The following is a 21,779-nucleotide window of genomic DNA, read 5'->3' as shown; positions in this document are numbered from 1 at the left end:
TGTTTCCTAAGCATCCAACCCTTAGCTTTGGATGAACAGGACTAGAGAAAACAATCATTATCTTGCCAAAGAGTATAAAATCTGCCAACCTATGAAAAAACATTCAACTCAAATTATTAGGCATACACATGAAAAATTACCATTCATTTCCATTCATTTCATATTTTAGGACATCAGAAAGATCACAGAACGTTGGGGCTGGACCCATCTCCAGTGTGCTCCCTATATCTGCAATACTGAGTACACTGAACCACAGGTAACAGCATGGCAGTGTGAAAAATGCATCTACATACTGTGAATCAAATCTATCTGAGCTGGAATCCAGGTAACTAAGTTCATAAGCGATTTGTCTTTGATCGTATTATATAAATTCACTGAGCCTCAATACTTTCCTCTGCAAAACTAAAATAATAATAATAATAAACATGTTTTACAAAGCTACCATGAGGTTAGAGATGATGTGTATAAAACACCTAGGTACTTTATTATAAAAAGGGGGTGTATCTTTTACTCTCACATAAATTCTAGTACAACTTTCAGTCCATATTTTTCAGTAGTAATCTCCAAATGTTGGTGTCCAGAACGTATCTTAAATAGTCTTCATCAGTTAACCTTTTCCCTTGAGTCACTTTACAGTTTATCTATAATAAATAAAGTTTGTGTCTACAAATACAGCTGTCTCCTTACTGTTCTCATGGCCACTTAAAATCTCATGCAGTTACAGACTCTTCCCTGACTACTAATTTATTTTCCTACCTTACCTACTTTCTTGCTAAACACTTGCCCTAAACTTTTCCAAAACAGAAAGATCAGAGAACTGGAAGTATTTAGCTCATCTAACATTCAGCCCTGTGAAGTTAAAGAAACAGCCGCTCTTACTCTCATTTTAGAAACAGAAGTTGAGGCATGGCGGGGTGGGGGGGTGGGAAGGGGGTTTCATACAAGTTATAAACCAAACTGGTTACAAAGGGGGAGAAGCTATAGAGAGCCTTCCATTGTTCTGCTTACTGTATCAAATACTAGTCTGGGGCTCAGCACAAGGTTAAGTCTTGATCAATTGGCTATAATCATCTCTATTAAACATAAATGAATAGAAATATTAGATGACAAACCCCTCTGAATTTGGTAGGATTATTTACCGTTGTATTTTTAAGTTTTATCTTTTCTCTATATACCATAAAGGTAGAAGATAAAGGCTATGAACATATGTGATGTATTAATATCACATACATTGGTCCAGTTAATTCTTTAAATACTGAATAATGTTTATATCATTGCTGTGTGCAAGTCAAAGTTTGGAAACATCAAAACATGGTGACCTAATAATGAAAAGAATCTAAGAATTGCAACAAAAGTTCAAGGCACAACCAGGCATGGCTATGAATTTTCAGCAAGAGTAGTTTCATTTGAAACCACTTAGAAACAGGGACCCTTATTCCTCCAAACTGTTGCTCCCTAATTAGTCTTGTTTGCCTTCGTTTATGCTAATGGTAAACATGCATTTAGCCTAAGAAAGGAAATGGAAAAAAAAAGCAGAGGTGACCTAAACAACCTCCATGAAGCAAGGCTTCTAATCTGCAAATAGCTTAGTCATATCATCCAAGTGAATCCAAATCACTCAGAATCACTAAATAAAAGATTCCATTTCCAATCCTACTCCTAAAAAAAGACTATAATCAAAGACACAAACACTATCCCATGTAACTGAAAGAAACCTGGTTCTTTCTTATTGATAATACAATATGAACAGCTTTATATTCACATAGTAACAATAGCAGCTTAAATTTTCAAACATTTTTTAAACACAGGCCACCCAATGCTCCTACTAAGCCCTGCTGGGTTTTGTATCAGTGAGCACACGGCTTCAGTCCATGCTCAACACTTAATTAAGAGATTCTTTTCAAAGATTGTACTCTGGATTTATCATCTTTTCTGAGGCCAGGCTGCTGCAGTTCATTAGCAGTCAACATCTGGCTGGAATGTTTTAAACTACTATTTTCCTTAACCATTATATGGATGAGGGTTTTGTTATTCTAAGCAAAATGAAACAATGTCTTTGTATGGACTTCTAAACATAATAATTAGTGACAGTGCAAATTGTTTTCTGATTTTTCTTATACTGTGTAGCAAATTACTATTAAAACATTTAAATCGTAGTTTAAACCTTTGTATAATAGTGAGATTCTTTTCATTTTGTAATGTAGACCATGCCTTTACTTTTTAAATACAAGGTCTCGTTCTAAAGGCCAAGAAATATTTAACTTAAATGTAGTTACATGCAAAGAAAAATTGTCTTTAAACTTTCTCAAGGAAACAGCTCTTAAAAACTCAGAAAAATAAAAACTTGGACATATCCGGCACAGAACTTTGGACTCTCCAGTTACTTTGCTTCTGAACCTCAAAGGTCTCTTATACACAGTATGGATTTCAAACTTCAAAAACACTCCTCAGAAGAGTATCATCCCATGGCTACACAATTAATTTGCCACTGAAATTAACTAAATCTGTTTAGGGACTTATGCAACTAGAAACATCCCTGTAGTCAAGTAAGGTTTTAAAAGGAATTTCATGAGGCTGCATAAGCCTTTCTAGGCCTCAGCTGACACATATTTACAAGTCTGGCTCAGAGAACTGTTATAATGCACTTATGGGCTCACTCTGCCTGAAATGCCCTTGGGCCCCTCCCAGGACTTTGTGTCAAGACACAGCTTTCTTTGCCTTTAAAATTTTTTAGAACTCACCACTTAAAATCTTCTTCATCCAACTTTACCAAGGAGCCATTCTTACAAACTTATTTCCCACTTACATATAAAATACTTCACCCCTTGGATGGGGCTTCCCTCATAGCTCAGTCAGTAAAGAATCTGCCTGCAATGCAGGAGACCTGGGTTCAGTTCCTGGGTTGGGAAGATCCCCTGGAGCAGGAAATGGCAACCCACTTCAGTATTCGTGCCTGGAGAATCCCATGGACAAAGGAGCCTTGCAGGCTATAGTCCATGGGGTCACAAGAGTCGGACACATCTTAGCAACACCACCACCACCTTGGATGAGACAGATGCTCAATTATTAAGACTTCTGTTAGTATAGTATTCCACCGTGTGCACTCAAGTTCCATAAGGGCAGGGACTGTTCCTTTTCTTTTTTAAAAAATTGTTTCCTCTCTTGCCAGTATAAGCTACAGTATAGTGCTCCCAGCTGAAAGAACTCAAATCAGTGTAAATCCTATCTTGCTATCCTCAGCTCAGAGCCCTCCAAAGGCTTTGTTTGGCTTGGAATGAAATTCAAACAAGACTGACCATGTGGCCTCTGGCCACCACTCTCTCCCTGCACCACTCTGCCCTCTCCCCTACTCACTACACCCCAACCACACAGGCCTCTACTGTTCCTGGAATTTGACCAGCAGCCTTTCACCTTAGGTCTCTGGCATTTGTGCACCTATGCCTCCTCTCTCTGCTCACTCCCTCAGGTCTCACTTCAGATGTCGCCTCCTTACAGGAGACTTCTAACTCCCTATCTAAAATAACTGCTTCCCCTTTCTACAGCCCATTTTTCTTTCTAGCTCTAGCTGATATTATCTTATATATTCATTTGTATAGCTGTTCGTTATCTCCCAACAACACCACAACCACCAGCATGTAAGTGTCATGAAAGCAGAGCCTGCACTGATTTTGTTCACCTTTGGTACCTAGAACAATACCTGGCACAGAGCAAGTGTTCAATAAAGGTCACTGAACGGTTGCTTTTAGGACCCCAGCAGAGAAAAGAATTTGCAGGTAGAAGCCAATCAAACACACCTTACTGGCCAAAGCTGGTCTTTAGAATTACAACCTGTTTTGCAAGCCAGCCAGCTGTCTCTAAGGTCCATAAGAGGAATTTAGTCCTTTCTTCTTGGCCTCCAAGGACAACTCCAAGAACTCACAGAAACTAGACACAAGTCTGCTGCTGTCGCTAAGTCACCTCAGTCGTGTCCCACTCTGTGCGTGCGACCCCATAGTTGGCAGCCTACTAGGCTCCGCCCTCCCTGGGATCCTCCAGGCAAGAACACTGGAGTGGGTTGCCATTTCCTTCTCCAATGCATGAAAGTGAAAAGTGAAAGTGAAGTCGCTCAGTCCAGCAACCTAAATCCTGAGCTAGCAAAGCAGGGGCCTACCTTACAGAATGCCTCCCCAACTAACATTTTCCTGATAGAACATCTCTTGGTTTTTGATACTTAAACTTCATAGACTGTATATATCTCCCAGTACAATACTTTTTAAAAGGTGCTTGTTTATTTAAGGAAAAAATATGCTTACATCCCAAAACCTAAATAATATTGGCCTGCACCCCACAGGCCTAGAAGGCCTGTGTTTGCCCAATTTCAAGACAAAAGAAAGAGCCCCAAGTCAGCAACAGTGACATCTATGGTTTAATGGATGGGGAAGCTTACATATCTGAAGCAGGATCCTGGAGCAATACCCTACCCACATATCGCGGTTGGCAATAGCAGTCTTAGCTCCCGGGGTGGGGGTAAGAGGAGATGAAAAGTTATAGGGGAATTGATGTCAGGTGAGCTCCTTAGTTACCAGGGAAACCAGTAAAAAGGAATGACCTTCACCACCCCTTTGATAAGAACAATCACCAGCTGGTGCCTGGGGCATAGATAGGAAGGTCGGTTATTTGCACAGGATACAGGTTAAACAGGGACTGTAATAGTAGAGGTTGTATGTACAGACAGCAAGAGAACAGCCATCGTGAGTGGCCTGACCATATAACAACACTGGTAAGGAAACTGTCTGTAATATTGGGACACCAGGCATCCACAGAAAAGACTCAGTGTACTACTACGTAAAGTAACTGCACGTTAACAACCCTATTAATTAATTGTTCAATGGTCAAGAAAAGTGTTGGGCTTCCCTGGTAGCTCAGTAGTAAAGAATCTGCCTGCCAATGCAGGAGAAACAGGTTCAGTCTTTCATCTGGGAAGATCCCATATGCTGCAGAGCAACTAAGCCTGTGTGCCACAACTACTGAGCCTGTGCTTTGAAGTGCAGGAGTCGCAGCTATTGAGCCCAGGTGCCTCACCTATGGAAGCCTACATGCCCTAGAGCCTGTGCTCCACAACAAGAGAAGCCACCACAATGAGAAGCCAGAGTACCGCAACTGGAGAGGAGGCCCTGTTTGCCACATCTGGAGAAAAGCCCAAGCAGCAATGAAGACCCAGCATAGCCATAAATAAATAAAATTATTTTTTAAAAAAAGAAAAACTGTTCTAAGTATTTTTCATTGTATTTCTAAGTTACTTATTTAGTGGGATTTTTTTACTGTGTTTTTGTAACATTGTAGGAAACTAGAGATTCCAAGTTGAAGAGCAACACATTGTAGTTTTTCCTATTTAAAACAATAAGAAATAGGCCTCCACTTAATGATTTTGTGCAGAACATCTGATTTTTTTAGATGTTTTGATTTTTAGAATTTAAAATTTTAGCTGTTTTGCAAGCCAGCTGCTGCTGCTGCTGCTGCTAAGTCACTTCAGTCGTGTCCGACTCTGTGTGACCCCACGGACTGCAGCCTACCAGGCTCCTCTGTCCATGGGATTTTCTAGGCAAGAGTAACGAGTGGCTTGCCATTGCCTTCTCTGTCTAAAGTCCATAAGAGGAATTTAGTCCTTTCTTCTCGGCCTCCAAGGACAACTCCAGGAACACACAGAAACTAGACCCAAGTCTGCTGCTGCTGCTGCTGCTAAGTCACTTCAGTCGTGTCCGACTCTGTGTGACCCCATAGACAGAAGCAGCAACCTAAATCCTGAGCTAGCAAAGTTGGGGCATACCTTACAGAATGCCTCCCCAACTAACATTTTCCTGATAGAACATCTCTCGATTTTTGATTCTTAAACTTCATAGACTGTATATATCTCCCAGTACAATACTTCTTAAAAGGTGCTTGTTTATTTAAGAAAAAAAATGCTTACATCCCAAAACCTAAATACTATTGGCCTGCACCCATTAAGCAAAAGATGCCTACATGTTCTTTGAGTCACCCAAAACCCTCCAGCAAGCCTCTCCCCAGGCCTTTCTGATTTGGTGACAGTCTAGCAGCTCATCTGTTCTCAGTCTCTAACTTTGCCTCATTGAATCTCTTCTCAAGTCTTCATCTTCTAGTTACCTTTCATTTCATTCACCTTTCTTCTCCTTTTCTTAATTTTTACCAAGGGAATTTATGCATATAATATAAAAAATCTTACAACAACTAAAAGGCTACAAGGCTTACAACAAGGAGCTAAAAGGCTTACAACAACAAAAGCAGCTCCGAGCTCTCACCATCTTATCTTCATCCTGAGTACAGTGTGCCCAGAGTCAAACACTTTCAACTAGCTCTTGCTTTAAATTATCAGACAATCTGAGTAAAATGCTATTTCCTAGATATTCCATATTAATTTCACTTACTGCCTTCTTATGATAAAGGAGAATTTTAGCTGTCTTACACCTGCCTTTCCCCCAATCTTTCTCAATAAATTTATGCCAAAAAAGTTTGGTTAAATCTGTATTCATTATGTTAATTATTGAGACTGTTGTTCATTTATGAGCCAAATAATGAAAAATAATTGATTTCCTTTCTGGGACAATTTTTCCCTATATTTAATAATTGCTGAATTTCCTCATTTGTTTAATTTGCACATCCAGCTAAGCCTTCCCATACCCTATAAAAACTCTACAAAAATCACTCTTAATTCATTTTTCAATACAGTCAAATATGTCAGATTTATCAATTCTTTATTTTCCTGATAAGATTTATCAATTCCCCCCATCAGTTTCTAATCTGTACTGAGTGTTTTCTAAGCTTCTGGTTGTTGTGGATGTTATGCTGGGATTTCCCAACACTGATGTTCTATAAATACCCAACTCCTCTCTCCTGTATTAGATTTCCCATCTCCAAGTTCCCAAGTCATCTTCTTTCTTGGTTTACTCCCAAGTTTTGGTTGATTACATGTTGTAGACTTTTAGAATTTGCATGTTTGAGAGTGTTTTATTCTATCCTTTTACTTGATCAGTTCACTTATCCTAAGCTAAAATTCATTCATATTTTGAAGACATTACTTTGTTGCCTTCCATCTTCCAAAGCTATTTTTAATACTTTCATTCCTGTTCCTTTGATTATGATCTTTTTTTCCATCTTTTCTCTTGCTCTCTCAATCAGTTTTGAGTGTTTTCTACTAATATTCAAGTTTCAAAATTCCCAGACAATAAACTTTGGTTGGTTTTCTTTCATTTTTTAAATGGAAAAAAAAAGCTTTTTTTTCAAACTGAGGAATAATTTTTTTTTCATTTATTATGGTGAATACCCTATGAGCAGCTTTCAACTTGAAAATACATATTTTCATTTTGGAGAAATGTTATTTTAAAAAATAATAATTTTCTGGGAATGCCCTGGCAGTTCAGTAGTTAGGACTTAGTGCTTTCACTTTAGTCACCCAGGTTCAATACCTCGTCAAGCCATACAGCAAGGCCAAAATAATAATAACAATAATAATAATGATAATTTTCTAATGATTGTTTATTCTGTTTCTTCTTACTGGTTGGATATTGTATTTCCAGGATTGATCTATAAGTTTTCCTATTTTTCTCTCTTTTTTGTCCATCCCTTTTTTCCTACTTTATCAGAATTCTTCCAGCCTTTATACTGAACTTTTTTTTTCAGCTATCATATTTTTAATATCTAAAAGCTCTTACTGTTTACTCTTTTTAAAAAGTAACATTCTATTCTTTTTTTCAACATTTTACTCTCTGAGGACAACAGGGTGACACAGAAGGAATACTCTGCTCTCAGTATTGTCTTCTGTTTCCTCTGAATTCCTTTTTCCTTTGTTTACTTCATGTTGAAGGCCTTCTTCCAAAGACCAATTATCTTTTGACAGCCTTAAAAGACTTTTGACAGACTCCTTAAGAGTGAGTCACTAAAAAGCTGACTAGAAGCTTTGTAAATGGGTTTCTAACATGGTCACAGAGTAGCTGGAGAATTTTGGTTGAAGGGGGCCACCAAATGTCAGTATTTATGGGTCTTTTCTCTAGGATGGTTCATCATGGTTTAGTTTCCTCTGAGAAGGATCTTCTAATATCCCTGCTAGGGTGTGCAGTGGTAAGGCTGCCAGTATGCTAGAGCTGATCAGAGAAAGGGAGCTGTACTGTTCAGAGGCAGAATGTCCTTTCATCTCCTAGTTTTCAATTCTATTCTGGTCCAGCCTTTCTCAGTGCTCAATGTCCCCAAGTCCAGATAATCTTTGTTTCTCCAGAGACTCCTACAAAGGTGGGGGAAAATGGCTTCCTTATTTAGCCAAGTAAGAGTGGGCTCTGAGGGTCGAGCTGTTCTTCATAAAGACTTTCAAATAAATTTCCACCGTGTCACCCTGCTTCTTGTGATACCCAGTGCCTCTAATTCCTAAGCCTTTCCAGAGAGCTGTGAGTCAGCTTGCTTTCCATCTGCACCACTCTCCACAGGCACTTGGCTTTGACCTTTCTACCACTCTGCTAAGTCACACACTATCCTTACACCCACTTTCCATCTTTGTATCTTGTGGTTTAGGGTTATTTATTAATCTGTCTCCTTGATTTATCAAAGATGGAGCTTATGCCTTCTTTTCTTGCTTTCCCGATTTGAAGATGATTTTTTGAGAAAAGGATAACGAATGAGAGGTAAAGAAAGAGAGGTTTTTATTCAGGCTTCCCTGGTGGCTCAGAATCCGCCTGCAATGCGAGAGACCTGGGTTCAATCCCTGGGTTGGGAAGATCTTCTGGAGAAGGGAACAGCTACCCACTCTAGTATTCTGGCCTGGAGAATCCCCATGGACAAAGGAGTATAGTAGTCTATAGTCCATGGGGTCACAAAGAATCGGACATGACTGAGCAACTAAACACAGCACAGTCATCTTGAAACTAGAAGTCTGTAGCCTTTTTGATTTCACAGATCTTTTATCACACCATACCCTTCTGTCAGTTCCACTTTGATTCATAATTTGTCTTCCAGACCTTCTGGGTAGCTAACCATTTTATTTTACTGGTATCAGACATACAACATTTAGTTTACTAGTAAATTAATAAGTTCCATACCTATCTATCATATCCCATTTGCAGTAACTGTTCTCTGCAACTGAACAGGGTACTGAATTTACATATAACTGGGAGGAGATTGGAGAAGGCAATGGCAACCCACTCCAGTACTCTTGCTTGGGAAATCCCATGGACGGAGGAGCCTGGTAGGCTACAGTCCACGGGGTCGCGAAGAGTCGGACACGACTGAGCAGCTTCACTTTCACTTTTCACTTTCATGCATTGGAGAAGGAAACGGCAACCCACTCCAGTGTTCTTGCCTGGAGAATCCCAGGGACAGAGGAGCCTGGTGGGCTGCTATCTATGGGGTCGCACAGAGTTGGACACGAATGGCGTGACTTAGCAGCAACAGCAGGGAGGAGATTGTTTATTAATTGAAAGGGCATTAGTTACCAGTGTCTCATGGGCTTTTTCTTATTAGATAGGCTGACCATTCTCTGCTTGCCTTCCTGTCCCTCCATTCTCACACTTCTCTGTCCCACCAGAAAACTGATTTCTGTGAATAACTTCCCTAGCCCATCCCAACTCACATCTATTCCCACCCCTTTCAGTCTTTCCCTGCCTCGCTGCATTTCTGGCAACATTACTCTATAGCCACAGCTCCTGAAATATAATGGCTTCAGGTTTCACAGGGATACCATTCCTAGTTGCTTCCCTGGCCCTTCCCATGCCTCTGTAAATAGTCTCTTTATTAAACTCCCCTTTAGTTATACCCAGTGAGCCATTAATTTCCTATGAAGACTGATAGATCAGCAAAAAAATAAAAGATTTTGAAATAACTCATCTCTAAAGTCCCTTGAGTTCTTGTGTTCTATAATTTTTATAAGAGTCAAGTATATACTTGGCACTTAACTAAAGATTTTGGGCAAATTTGGGACTTCTTTTCAGTCACGATTTCTTCTTACTATAGCAAAGAAACTCTTCAAACAAATATACTCAGGTCCTAGAAAATATAAGCATTGTCAGTATAACTTAGACTAACATGATAAGTTAGGACATACATATTGTTCCCTTTAGGCAAGGGAGTCAGATAGTCCTGGTAAAGTATTTTTTAAAATTTTTTAAAATTTAGTACAATTGATATACATATTAGCTTTCAGTTCAGTTCAGTCACTCAGTCATGTCCGACTCTGCGACCCCATGGAATGCAGCACACCAGACTTCCCTGTCCATCACCAACTCCCTGAGCTTGCTCAAACTCACGCCCACAAGTTGGTGATGTCATCCAACCATCTCATCCTCTGTCGTCCCCTTCTCCTCTTGCCTTCAATCTGTCCCAGCATCAGGGTCTTTTCAAATGAGTTAGTACTTTGCATCAGGTGGACAAAGTATTGGAGTTTCAGCCTCAACATCAGTCCTTCCAATGAACACCCAGGACTGATTTCCCTTAGGATGGACTGGTTGGATCTCCTTGCAGTCCAAGGGACTCTCACGAGTCTTCTCCAGCACCACAGTTCAAAAGCATCCATTCTTTGGTGCTCAGCTTTCTTTATAATCCAACTCTCACATCCATACATGACTACTGGAAAAACCATAGCTTTGACTAGATGGACCTTTGTCAGCAAAGTAATGTCTCTGATTTTTATATCAGCTTTAGGTTATGATATAATGATTCATTATCTGCATGTATTATGAAATGAAGTCATCACAAGTTTAACATCCATCACTATACCTGGTTACACAATTTTTTTTCTTGTGATGAGAACCTTGAAGATTTACTCTCTTAGAAACTTTCAAATATGCAGTACAGCACTATTAACTATAGTCACCATGCTGCACCCCCATTACATATTTATTTAACTGAAAATTTGTACCGTTTGATTCCCTTCATCCATTTCACCCATCCCTCACCTCTGGCAACTACTAATCCATTCTCTGTATCTATGAGCTTGTTTTTTTTATTTTTACTTATTTTTCTTTAGTGGTGCTGGTTTAGTTGCTAAGTCATGTTCAACTCTTGCGATCCCATGGACTATGCCCACCAGGCTCATCTGTCCATGGGATTCTCCAGGCAGGAATACTGGTGTGGGTTGTCATTTCGTTCTCCAGGGGATCTTCCCAAGCCAGGAATCGAACCCGTGTCTCCTACAATGCAGGCAGATGATTTACCAACTAAGCTATGAAGGAAGACACCACATATAAATGAGATAATGCCCTCAAGGCCCATCCATGTTGTCACAAATGGCAAAAATTTCATAGCTAAATAATATTCCATTGTTTATATACACACACATACACACACCACATCATCTTTATCCATTCATCCATCAATGGTTATAGGCTGTTTCCTTTTCTTGATTATTATAATTTATGTATACAGGAATGTACATATCTTTCTGAATCAGTGCTTTCAGTTTCTTCAAATAAATACCCAGAATTGGAATTGATGGATCATATGACAATTCTATTTTTAATTTTTTTGAGTAATCTCCACACTATTTTCATAGTGGCTGCACCAATTTACATTCTCACTAATAGTGAACAAGGATTCTGTTTTCTTCACATCCTCACCAACACTTATTATCTCTTATCTTTTTTATCATAGGCATTCTCACAGACATGATATCTCATTATAGTTTTGATATTCATTTCTCTGGTGATTAGTGATGTTGTGCATCCTTTCCTGTGCTTGTTGGCCATCTGTATGTCTTCTTGGGAAAGCTATTCAGATCCTCTGCTCATTTTTTAATTGGATTATTTGGGTTTTGGGTTTTTTTTGTTTTTTTTTTTTGTTTTTTTTTTGCTATTGAGCTGTATGTGTTCTTTATATTTTTTTAATATTAACCCCTTGTCAGATATATGATTTGCAAATATTTTCTCCCTATTAATAGCTTGTCTTTCCATTTCATTGATGGTTTCCTTTGCTGGCAGAAAGTCTGATATAATTCCTTTGTTTTTTGTTTTTGTTTAGTTTTGTTTGCTTTTGTTGCCTTTGCTTTTGGTATCAAATCCAAAAAATCATCACCAAGACCAATGTTGAAGAGCTTACTGTTTAGGTTTTCTTCTACTACTTTTATGGTTTTAGGTCTTACATTCAACTCTTTAATGTATTTTGATTTATTTGGGGGGTATGGTATAAGATAAAGGTCCACTTTCATTTTTTTGCGTGTGACATCCAGTTTTTCCAACACCATTTACTAAACAAACTGTCCCTTACCCATTGTGTTTTCTTGGCTCCTCTGTTGTAAACTAACTAACCGAATATGCATGGGTTTATTTCTGACCTCTCTATTCTGTTCCATTGATCTATGTATCTCTTTTTATACCCAGTACTTTTGCTTTTTATGACTTTGAAACACAGAGTCAGCCAGAATTAATTCCAAAGCTACAAGGTTTCTTTTTATCTCCTATTCTTCTTTTCCCTTAGATATTCCACCATCAGAAAGCCAGGAAAATGTGAAAAATAAGTTTTACCAATCCTCCCTTTGAAAAGAATGAATTCCTTGACTTCTGTCCCAACCACAGACACTAGATTATCTCTTTTTACAGGCATATCTAGACTTTTTTATCCACTGAAGTTTTCTACTTTCTCACCTCTCATAGATCCTTCAATTCATTCCTCTTTTAAGCTGCTCTTGTCAAGGTTTTCTTCAGCTTCTTTGATGCTAAATTCAATGGATACTTCTTTGTCTTACTTAACCTCTCAGCAGCATTTGACACCACTGCTACTCTTTCATGAAATATTATTTTCCTTATCTTGCTCTTACCTGACTTCTCTACTTTTTCCTCCTAAATGTCTGATTGCTCCTCATTCTCTTCAAGTGGACATCTCTTCCTCTGTCCATCCCTCAAATCTGCATGCTTGTTGGAACTCTGTCTTAAGTCTTCCTTATCGTTCTACCTACATTCTTCCACTGGATGGTCTCCTCCACTCCTATGGCTTCAGAAATCAGTTATATACTAATGACTCTCAAGTAGACCATGTCAAGTCTGAATATTTCTCCTGGCTTTCAGAGATACTGTTTGTAACTAAACACTAGGTAACTCCATCAGTGGGCCCACAAATTCCTCCTACTCAACATTTTGCTTTCCCCTCAAACCTAATTTTTCATATATATTCCTTATCCCAGTGAAACATACCAAGCCAGAGACCTGGGTATAATCCTTGACTCTCTGGGTCTCACATCCAATAAATATTCAAGTTTTATTGATTCTGTCAGAGAGATACCTTAAATCTATCATCTAATTCTCTCCCCATGCTCACTGCCACTTCTGGAGAAGTGGCATCTCTCTACTACTAAGACAGTTATCCTCAAGTCTAGATCTTACAACAGACCCAGGGCAATCTTTTCAAAATACAGATATAATCAAGTTATCCTCTTCCTAAAGTCTGCAATGGTTCTACAAACAGCTATCCAAATAAAGCTCAAATTGCTCAACATGGTTTACAAGGCACAATATCTGGTCTCCTACCCTGTATTTCAAATTATTATGTGTCCGCTAAATTAAGCCTCTTTCAGTTCCTCCAACAAGGCATGATCACTCTTACTCTAGACATCTTCACATGATGTTTCCTCCCCCTGAAACATGACTATCCAATGTTATCAGTAGTTCTTTTTTGGCCTATCAGTACATCTTGACTAGCATCTATGAATTTCTCCGTCTCAGCTTAGATGTACTCAGTTCAGTTCAGTTCAGTTGCTCAGTCATGTCTGACTCTTTGTGACTCCACTGACTACAGCATGCCAGGCCTCCCTGTCCATCACAAACTCCTGGAGTTTACTCAAATTCATATCCATTGAGTTGGTGAGGGATCCAACCATCTCATCCTCTGTCGTCCCCTTCTCCTCCTGCCTTCAATCTTTCCCAATGAGTCAGTTCTTTGCATCAGGTAGCCAAAGCACTGGAGTTTCAGCTTAAACATCAGTCCTTCCAATGAATATTCAGGACTGATTTCCTTTAACATGGACTGGTTGGATCTGCTTACAGTCCAAGGGACTCTGAAGAGTCTTCTCCAACACCAGAGTTCAAAAGCATCAAGTCTTCGGCACTCAACTTTCTTTATAGTCCTACTCTCACATCCATACATGACCACTGGAAAAACCGTAGCTTTGACTAGATGAACCTTTCTTGGCAAAGTAATGTCTCTGCTTTTTAATATGTTGTCTAGGTTGGTCATAACTTTTCTTCCAAGTAGCAAGAGTCTTTTAATTTCATGGTTGCAGTCACCATCTGCAGTGACTTTGCTGCTAAGCTACTGCTAAGTCGCTTCAGTCGCGTCCGACTCTGTGCGACCCCATAGACGGCAGCCGACCAGGCTCTGCCATCCCTGGGATTCTCCAGGCAAGAACACCGGAGTGAGTTGCCATTTCCTTCTCCAATGTGTGAAAGTGAAAAGTGAAAGTGAAGTCGCTCAGTCATGTCCAACTAGTAGCGACCCCATGGACTGCAGCCCACCAGGCTCCTCTATCCATGTGATTTTCTAGGCAAGAGTACTGGAGTGGCTTGGCAGTGTCTTTAGAGCCCCCCAAAATAAAGTCTGTCGCTGTTTCCACTGTTTCCCCATCTATTTGCCATGAAGAGATGGGACCAGATGCCATAATCTTAGTTTTCTGAATGTTGAGCTTTAAGCCAACTTTTTCACTTCCCTCTTTCACTTTCATCAAGAGGCTCTTTAGTTCTTCTTTGCTTTCTGTCATAAGGGTGGTATCATCTGCATATCTGAGGTTATTGATATTTCTCCTGGCAATCCTGATTCCAGCTTGTGTTGCATCCAGTCTAGCATTTCTCATGATGTACTCTGCATGTAAGTTAAATAAGCAGGGAGACAATATACAGCCTAGACGTACTCCTTTCCCAATTTGAAAACAGTCTGTTGTTCCATGTCCAGTTCTACCTGTTGCTTCCTGACCTGCATACAGATTTCTCAAGAGGCAGGTCAGGTAGTCTGGTATTCCAATCTGTTTCAGAATTTTCCACAGTTTATTGTGATCCACACAGTCAAAGGCTTTGGCATAGTCAATGAAGCAGAAACAGATGTTTTTCTGGAACTCTCTTGCTTTCTCCATGATCCAGCGGATGTTGGCAATTTGATCTCTGGTTCCTGTCTTTTCTAAAACCAGCTTGAACATCTGAAAGTTCATGGTTCATGTATTGTTGAAGCCTGGCTTGGAGAATTTTGAGTGTTACTTTACTAGCATGTGAGATGAGTGAAATTGTGTGGTAGTTTGAGTATTCTTTGGCATTGCCTTCCTTTGGGATTGGAATGAAAACTGACCTTTTCCAGTCCTGTGGCCACTGTTGTGTTTTCCAAATTTGCTGGCAGGTTGAGTGCAACACTTTCACAGCATCATCTTTCAGGATTTGAAATAGCTCAACTGGAATTCTATCATCTCCACTAACTTTGTTCGCAGTGATGCTTCCTAAGGCCCACTTCACTTCGCATTCCAGGATGTCTGGCTCTAGGTGAGTAATTAGACCATCCTGTTTATCTGGGCCATGAAGATCTTTTTTGTACAGTTTTTCTGTGTATTCTTGCCACTTCTTCTTAGTATCTTCTGCTTCTGTTAGGTCCATACCATTTCTGGCCTTTACTGTGCCCATCTTGGCATGAAATGTTCCCTTGGTATCTCTAATTTTCTTGAAGAGATCTCTTGTCTTTCCTATTCTGTTGTTTTCCTCTATTTCTTTGCACTGATCGCTGAGGAAGGCTTTCTTATCTCTCCTTGCTATTCTTTGGAACTCTGCATTCAAATGGGTATATCTTTCCTTTCCTCCTTTGCTTTTCGCTTCTTTTCTTTTCACAGCTATTTGTAAGGCCTCCTCAGACAGCCATTTTGCTTTTTTGCATTTCTTTTTCTTGGGGATGGTCTTGCTCCCTGTCTCCTGTACAGTGTCACGAACCTCTGCCCATAGTTCTTCAGGCACTGTTTATCAGATCTAATCCCTTGAATCTACTTCTCACTTCCACTGTATAATCATAGGGGATTTGATTTAAGTCATACCTGAATGGTCTAGTGGTTTTCCCTACTTTATTCAAGTCTGAAATTGGCAATAAGGAGTTCATGATCTGAGCCACAGTCAGCTCCTGGTCTTGTTTTTGCTGACTGTATAGAGCTTCTCCATCTTTGGCTGCAAAGAATATAATCAATCTGATTTCAGTGTTGACCATCTGGTGATGTCCATGTGTAGAGTCTTCTCTTGTGGTGCAGAAGAGGGTGTTTGATATGACCACTGTGTTCTCTGCAAAACTCTATTAGATGTACTATGTTCTCTAAATCTGGATTAGATCTGCTCCCATAGCACACTATGTATCCACTTATCAAATTCTGTTATAGTTGCCTATTCACTCGTCTCTATTCCCTTTTTTACATCATAAGTACTACTAATATGAAGGTTAAAACCATACCTATTATATTACCAATGCCTTGAACATTAGCTGGCACAAAGTAGGCACTAGGGAAGTAGTGGTTGAATGATAAATGAATAAACAAATAAACCACCAGATTAAACATAGCACCACTGGAAGCAGATTTTACACATGGACTTTCTTTCCCTTACTTTCTCTCTTCTCAAGAAACAAATAACAACAAATTAGTTACCCTTACCTCCAAATAAGCAATTGCTTACAAAGGACTAATTAGTGTATAGTTACAATGGCAGTTAAAGAGAATTCTATCTGAGCCTTTGCTTTCTTCTTCATTTTTCTCTTTCTTCCTACAAATAAAATTTTTGAACTGAGAGTTTAAGCAGATCGAAGAAAGACACGTAGCTGACTTTCTCTTGATCTGCCTGATGCCCAGTCTATATTCCTAGACATCTATAAATGTGGTGGTACACGTACAAGAGACAAAAAAGAACCTATGATAATATTTTATTTGAACCAGACCTCCAAAACATTAATTAAAGCTGAGCATACCGACTCTGAACTGCAAAATCAGAGATTTATGTGAACTTGTAAAGTTGAGGCTTTCTGACCTCTTGCAGAATTTATGTCTTCTTTAAATAAGCATTTCCTCTTTGCAATGAAGTATTTTTTTCAAGTTTATTTTAGTGACTAAGCTGCTGGCATAAATAGATATGTTACTCAGTTCCTTTATTGCCTGGTTTTCACCCTTTTTACCCATTTCTTGTCAAATATTTAACTGAAGGTTTTGGGTGAAAATAAGCAGGCCCAATTATGAAGCCTAGAATTTCTTCCCTGAAGTTCACTTGTTAATAAGGTGATTTAAAAAGACGTCCATGCATTCAATCTCCCCACTTAATCTAAGAGCATTCTGATACAGCTCTTCATATGTTTGCTTACTGTTTGCAAGGTATCAACTACCTTGTAGTTTATCACAAGCAGAACTTGCTAAGAAACAACTCATGCCCCATGTGTGTAGTCCTTTCAGGTAAGACAAAGTTTTTCAATCAAAGGCATTCTAATTTTGAGATTTGGATACTAATACTTTAGAAAGAGAGGATTCTATCAGGTTAAATCTTCCAAATTGGTTACCTTGGATAGGTTCATGCCCAGCACTGTGAGTGTAACCAAGCCAGCACAACAGACCAAAGCACTGGAGCTGGAGAGGCCAGAACTCGGTGGGATGTTTCCATCTACCAAGCAGTTCATTCCAGTCAGGTCACTGAGACCAAAGTGTTCCTAGAATAGAAGGAAAAATAGCACTAGTAACTCTGCTTAGGTTCAAGGAGTAGCAGAAAGTTCTTTCATTCCTCAGAGAGCAAAAGCCTCACAATGGACTTATTATGCTACTTATAGAAACAACTTGTGCAATTCAATTTAGTTGAGTCGATACATGACATTTTATTTAATGGCTGTTGGCCACAGGGCACTATAATTTGAAGACTAATTTTTATTTTGTTGAGCAAAAATCTACTAATCCATTTCCTAAAATTGCTTTGAATGGTCTTTTTCATGAATATGAATTGATTTAAACAAACATGGAAAAATATTAAACAATTATAATTCAAGTAGCAAGACAAGAAATACACAGTTATTAGTGAGGCAGGTTAAATCTCTATACAGCACATCCCAACACTCTGTCATTGTAAAAGTCTAACACCAAGCAGTGGTTTGTTTCTATGCAATATTCTATTTAATACTTTTCTTCAGAGGACCTTCCAACCTTCCTCAGTTCTATTTTATTTATGGAAAAACCTAGGCACCAAAAGAGCAAGAGACTTTCCCAAGATTACATATAGGGAAACGGAAGTAGGACTAAGGTCTCTGATTTCTGGTTGAGAACTTCCCCACTGCAGTCAGAAGCCTGAGCCAGCATACGGTCACTGTGATTTAATGTAAGTCAGCGATATGAGGAAATCCAGATTTTTACCCGAGTTTATAGATACAATTTAGCCATATGGTAGCTTTCAAGACAGCCAAATTAGAATTTAGCCACAAATGAGAATGCAGACTCTTATAGCAGGGAAACTATTTCTACAAAATAGGAAAGTCCAAAAAAATAATCAGACTGTGATCTCAAGATGGAAATCTAAGATACGTAGATTAACATATAGGGTGAGGACACTTAGGATGATATCATATCATATCCTTTGTGGTTCGGGATTAAAAATAAATTCAAGGTCACTTCCTTCTCAAGAAAAAGTACCACCATGTTTACAGATTATTCAAAGGGTTCAAGACCAAAGTACAAAATACTATTATATTATATAATTATGCATTTCATCATACATATTATTCTAGGGAGAAATTCCAATAAACTAGAAAAAATAGCCAAAGTAACAACAAAACTCTGCAAATAAAAGACCAGTTTTTTCCTTTCTTTTTTTAATCTCCTTTTCCCCTAAACTGGCGAAACTCATCCACCACAAAAGAAGAGATTTAGTTGGATGTACTTCTCTTCTTGATTTCAAATGATCTAAAAATTTCCTTTCCAGAAATACAAATTATAAACTAAAATATTGCTGCTGCCAATGCCCTTTCACACAGAACATCAGACAGCTTGTTTAAAAAAATCCTTGGAGAACGCTATATATTTAACCATAAACTGATCCACAGGGTGTCTTGAATGTGAATCATACTTACAAACTTATCATGCAATGTTTAAATGAAAATGTACAACAGATTCAAAATGCAAATGGGTTTTGCCAAATTCAGAAATAGTGCTATCCCATAAGGATAACATGTTCAATTTAATATAAACAGATTATCCACTGGAACTTTCTAGTATTTGAATTTGAAGGTTTCTAAAAGGCTAACATTTAAATTACTTCTCTGCCAAACATTCATTACACAGACCTGCTTTTGCACGTAAGCTGTCATATCAAAAGGGAAGGTTGTAAGACCTGAAATTCTCACATACAACACAAGGGACATTTGTTCTTTCGGTCACTTTATCCATATGTTACAGAAGGCACGTTGCTACAAGAAAGATGAAATTGTATATGCCAACAAATGTTTCCACATACTGTAATTCCCACTAATGCTTATGACAAGCCAAATGATTTGAAGATTTAAAACCTGCCAGTAACTTTTCTTGTACATTGTTACCATTTGTCTGGGAAAAAGAAAGGAAGGAAGAGATGGGGGCAAGGGAAGAAAGGGAAATAGGGAGAAAGAAAGATACATACAGAACCACCATAATTAGAGTACAGGATTATACAACAGAAATAAATGTGATGTATATCTGTAATGGATATGCCACTGAATCTCACACTACTCATGACGAAGTTTCAGAGAGCACCATCAGACAGTAAGGAACACAAGCTCTCTAAAACATGAATTTTAGCAAACAAATCAAATTGACTTAGCAAATCAATTTTCTTTCTTCCTTCATACTTTTTTAATTAGGAGAGAAAGTAGAAATAGTTCATCTTCTCATATATGACATTAGAGATATTCAAAGTAAGTATTCAGTGTTTCCGGGGAAATCCTTACTTTCCTTATTAAAATCACAATACCTTTTTTTAAACCCCATCTGAAGTAGTAATAACAAAACTAAGTTAGCATTGATTGAATGCCTACTATGTGTCAACTGCTGTGTGATCCTTCCAACAACTCTTTGTTGAAGTAATAGTAACATATTCCACACACATCAAATCTGAGACTTGAGTTAAATCAACACAGCTGGGTAGAGTCTAGACTCAAACCTAGGGCTGTCCAGCTCTAAATTCGTATTACAGTGTACACTTATACATCACTAGAACAAAATGTAAATAATACTACCAGAATGTATCTTTCAAAAGAAAATTTCAACAGATTTGAAAACTAGAACAAAGTATCAAATGCACTTGATTTATGAACAGCCACTACAGCCCCTGATGAACACCACCAGAAACAGTCACATCTACTCTATCCCCTGAAATTTGTCCATGAGCAAAACAGAGCAGAAACACCAGCATTGAAAGGAAACAAAAATGAAATAAATCTTGATATAATACACATCACAACCTCAACTGCTGGTAGCTCCTTTATACTGATTTAACCTCAACTGCTAGTAGCTGCTTTATACTGATTTACCTGAATTCCTTTAAATCCACATAGGAAATAGTTATGCCACAGAGGCTTGGTTTTGTCAATCTGGATGTTATTAGCATTAGTACTGAAGTCCCTGCAAAAGCAAACAACAGTTAATTGATGTCTAGAGGCTTTGTGCTACAGAATGGATGGCTGACTGCTGCCATCTTGTGTCAGGACAGTGACATTGACATTTTATTTTCCATTTGCTTCTCATATGTACATATGTACTCCACAGTCTACCCAAAAACAACAAACATCTCCAGCTGCTAAAAATTAAGAGAAGTTTTAGTGACCTTAATAACAAAACTACTTTCAACTGGCCCTTTTAACTTCCTCAAAGGCAGATTAATATATTTTAGCATAACCGACACCACTGTATTTCACGATGGCTCTTATTAAGTTAGTATAAACCACATAAATGCTTATCCTTTGAGCCTGCTGTGTGGCATACCTGTTACTAGAACACAAGTACTCAAAGCTTTTCCCCACACTCTCTGCCACCCATCCAATTTTACCATCTGCACAGTTTAAGAAAAAGAAGGAACAAAGCAAATGATGATTCTAATGGATCATAACTCATTGAGTAAAATGAGATTCCATGAATCTACATGGATATAAAATAACAAATAGACAAATAGCTAAACGAAGGAGAATGGAAAGCACTTCCTTAGAGCAAAATGCCAACTAATAGAAGAAATGATAAAAATCGAAAAATCGCTATTTGGCAAACTCCATGCCAATCATTTCAGGAAGGAATCATCAATGGACGCTAAAGTTACTGAGTAAAAACTTCATGAGAAACAAGATATCTATATAAACTTGAAGCATTTCCTTACCAGATATTTACTGAAAAGGAAAAAAATAGTAACTTTATGGTAACGTGGCAGACAACTCCTTAGCCAAATGATCAAAATTAACAAGTTAAAGGAACATCACGCCTCCTTGATATGATGCACTGAAGACACATCAGTTGGCATGTGGGAATTCTTCACACTATTTTTGTAACTTCCTTGAAAGTCAAAAGTTATTTCAAAATGAAAAATAGATAACACTTCTAAATCAGCCAAAGAATAAAATATGTGAAGTGGGAGAAGGGTGGATATCAAATCAAAAGTGAGGAAATAAGGAACATTCCCACACTGACTGAATGCTCTTCATATATAGCTTACTAAATAACTACTATGAGCCACTCACTGCAGCAGGTGCCTTCCAAGCATTATCTTAATAACATGGACATATTATCTCCTAAGAAAAATATGGGATGACCATTTAACTGT

At 38.4% G+C, this 21,779-nt stretch overlaps 1 protein-coding gene across 3 annotated transcripts in view; it reads right to left on the bottom strand.

The window, feature by feature from the left end:
- Positions 1 to 21,779, bottom strand: part of GALK2 (galactokinase 2) — a 152,012-nt gene that overhangs the window by 95,265 nt on the left and 34,968 nt on the right. For all 3 annotated transcript variants that reach the window (XM_055435659.2, XM_055435658.2, XM_055435660.2), the window contains exons 4-5: positions 20,503 to 20,593; positions 17,518 to 17,664 (exon numbers count right to left, since the gene is read on the bottom strand). In XM_055435659.2, coding sequence (XP_055291634.2) covers positions 17,518 to 17,664; positions 20,503 to 20,593 — 238 coding nt within the window. The remainder of the gene's footprint in view (positions 1 to 17,517; positions 17,665 to 20,502; positions 20,594 to 21,779) is intronic.

Source organism: Moschus berezovskii, chromosome 9 (genome assembly GCF_049115385.1).
Source record: "Moschus berezovskii isolate FMDL1 chromosome 9, NW_MosBer_1.0, whole genome shotgun sequence".
NCBI classification, from domain to species: Eukaryota; Metazoa; Chordata; class Mammalia; order Artiodactyla; family Moschidae; genus Moschus; species Moschus berezovskii.
Note: the sequence above shows the minus strand (reverse complement) of the source record. Positions and strands in the feature narration are given on the sequence as shown.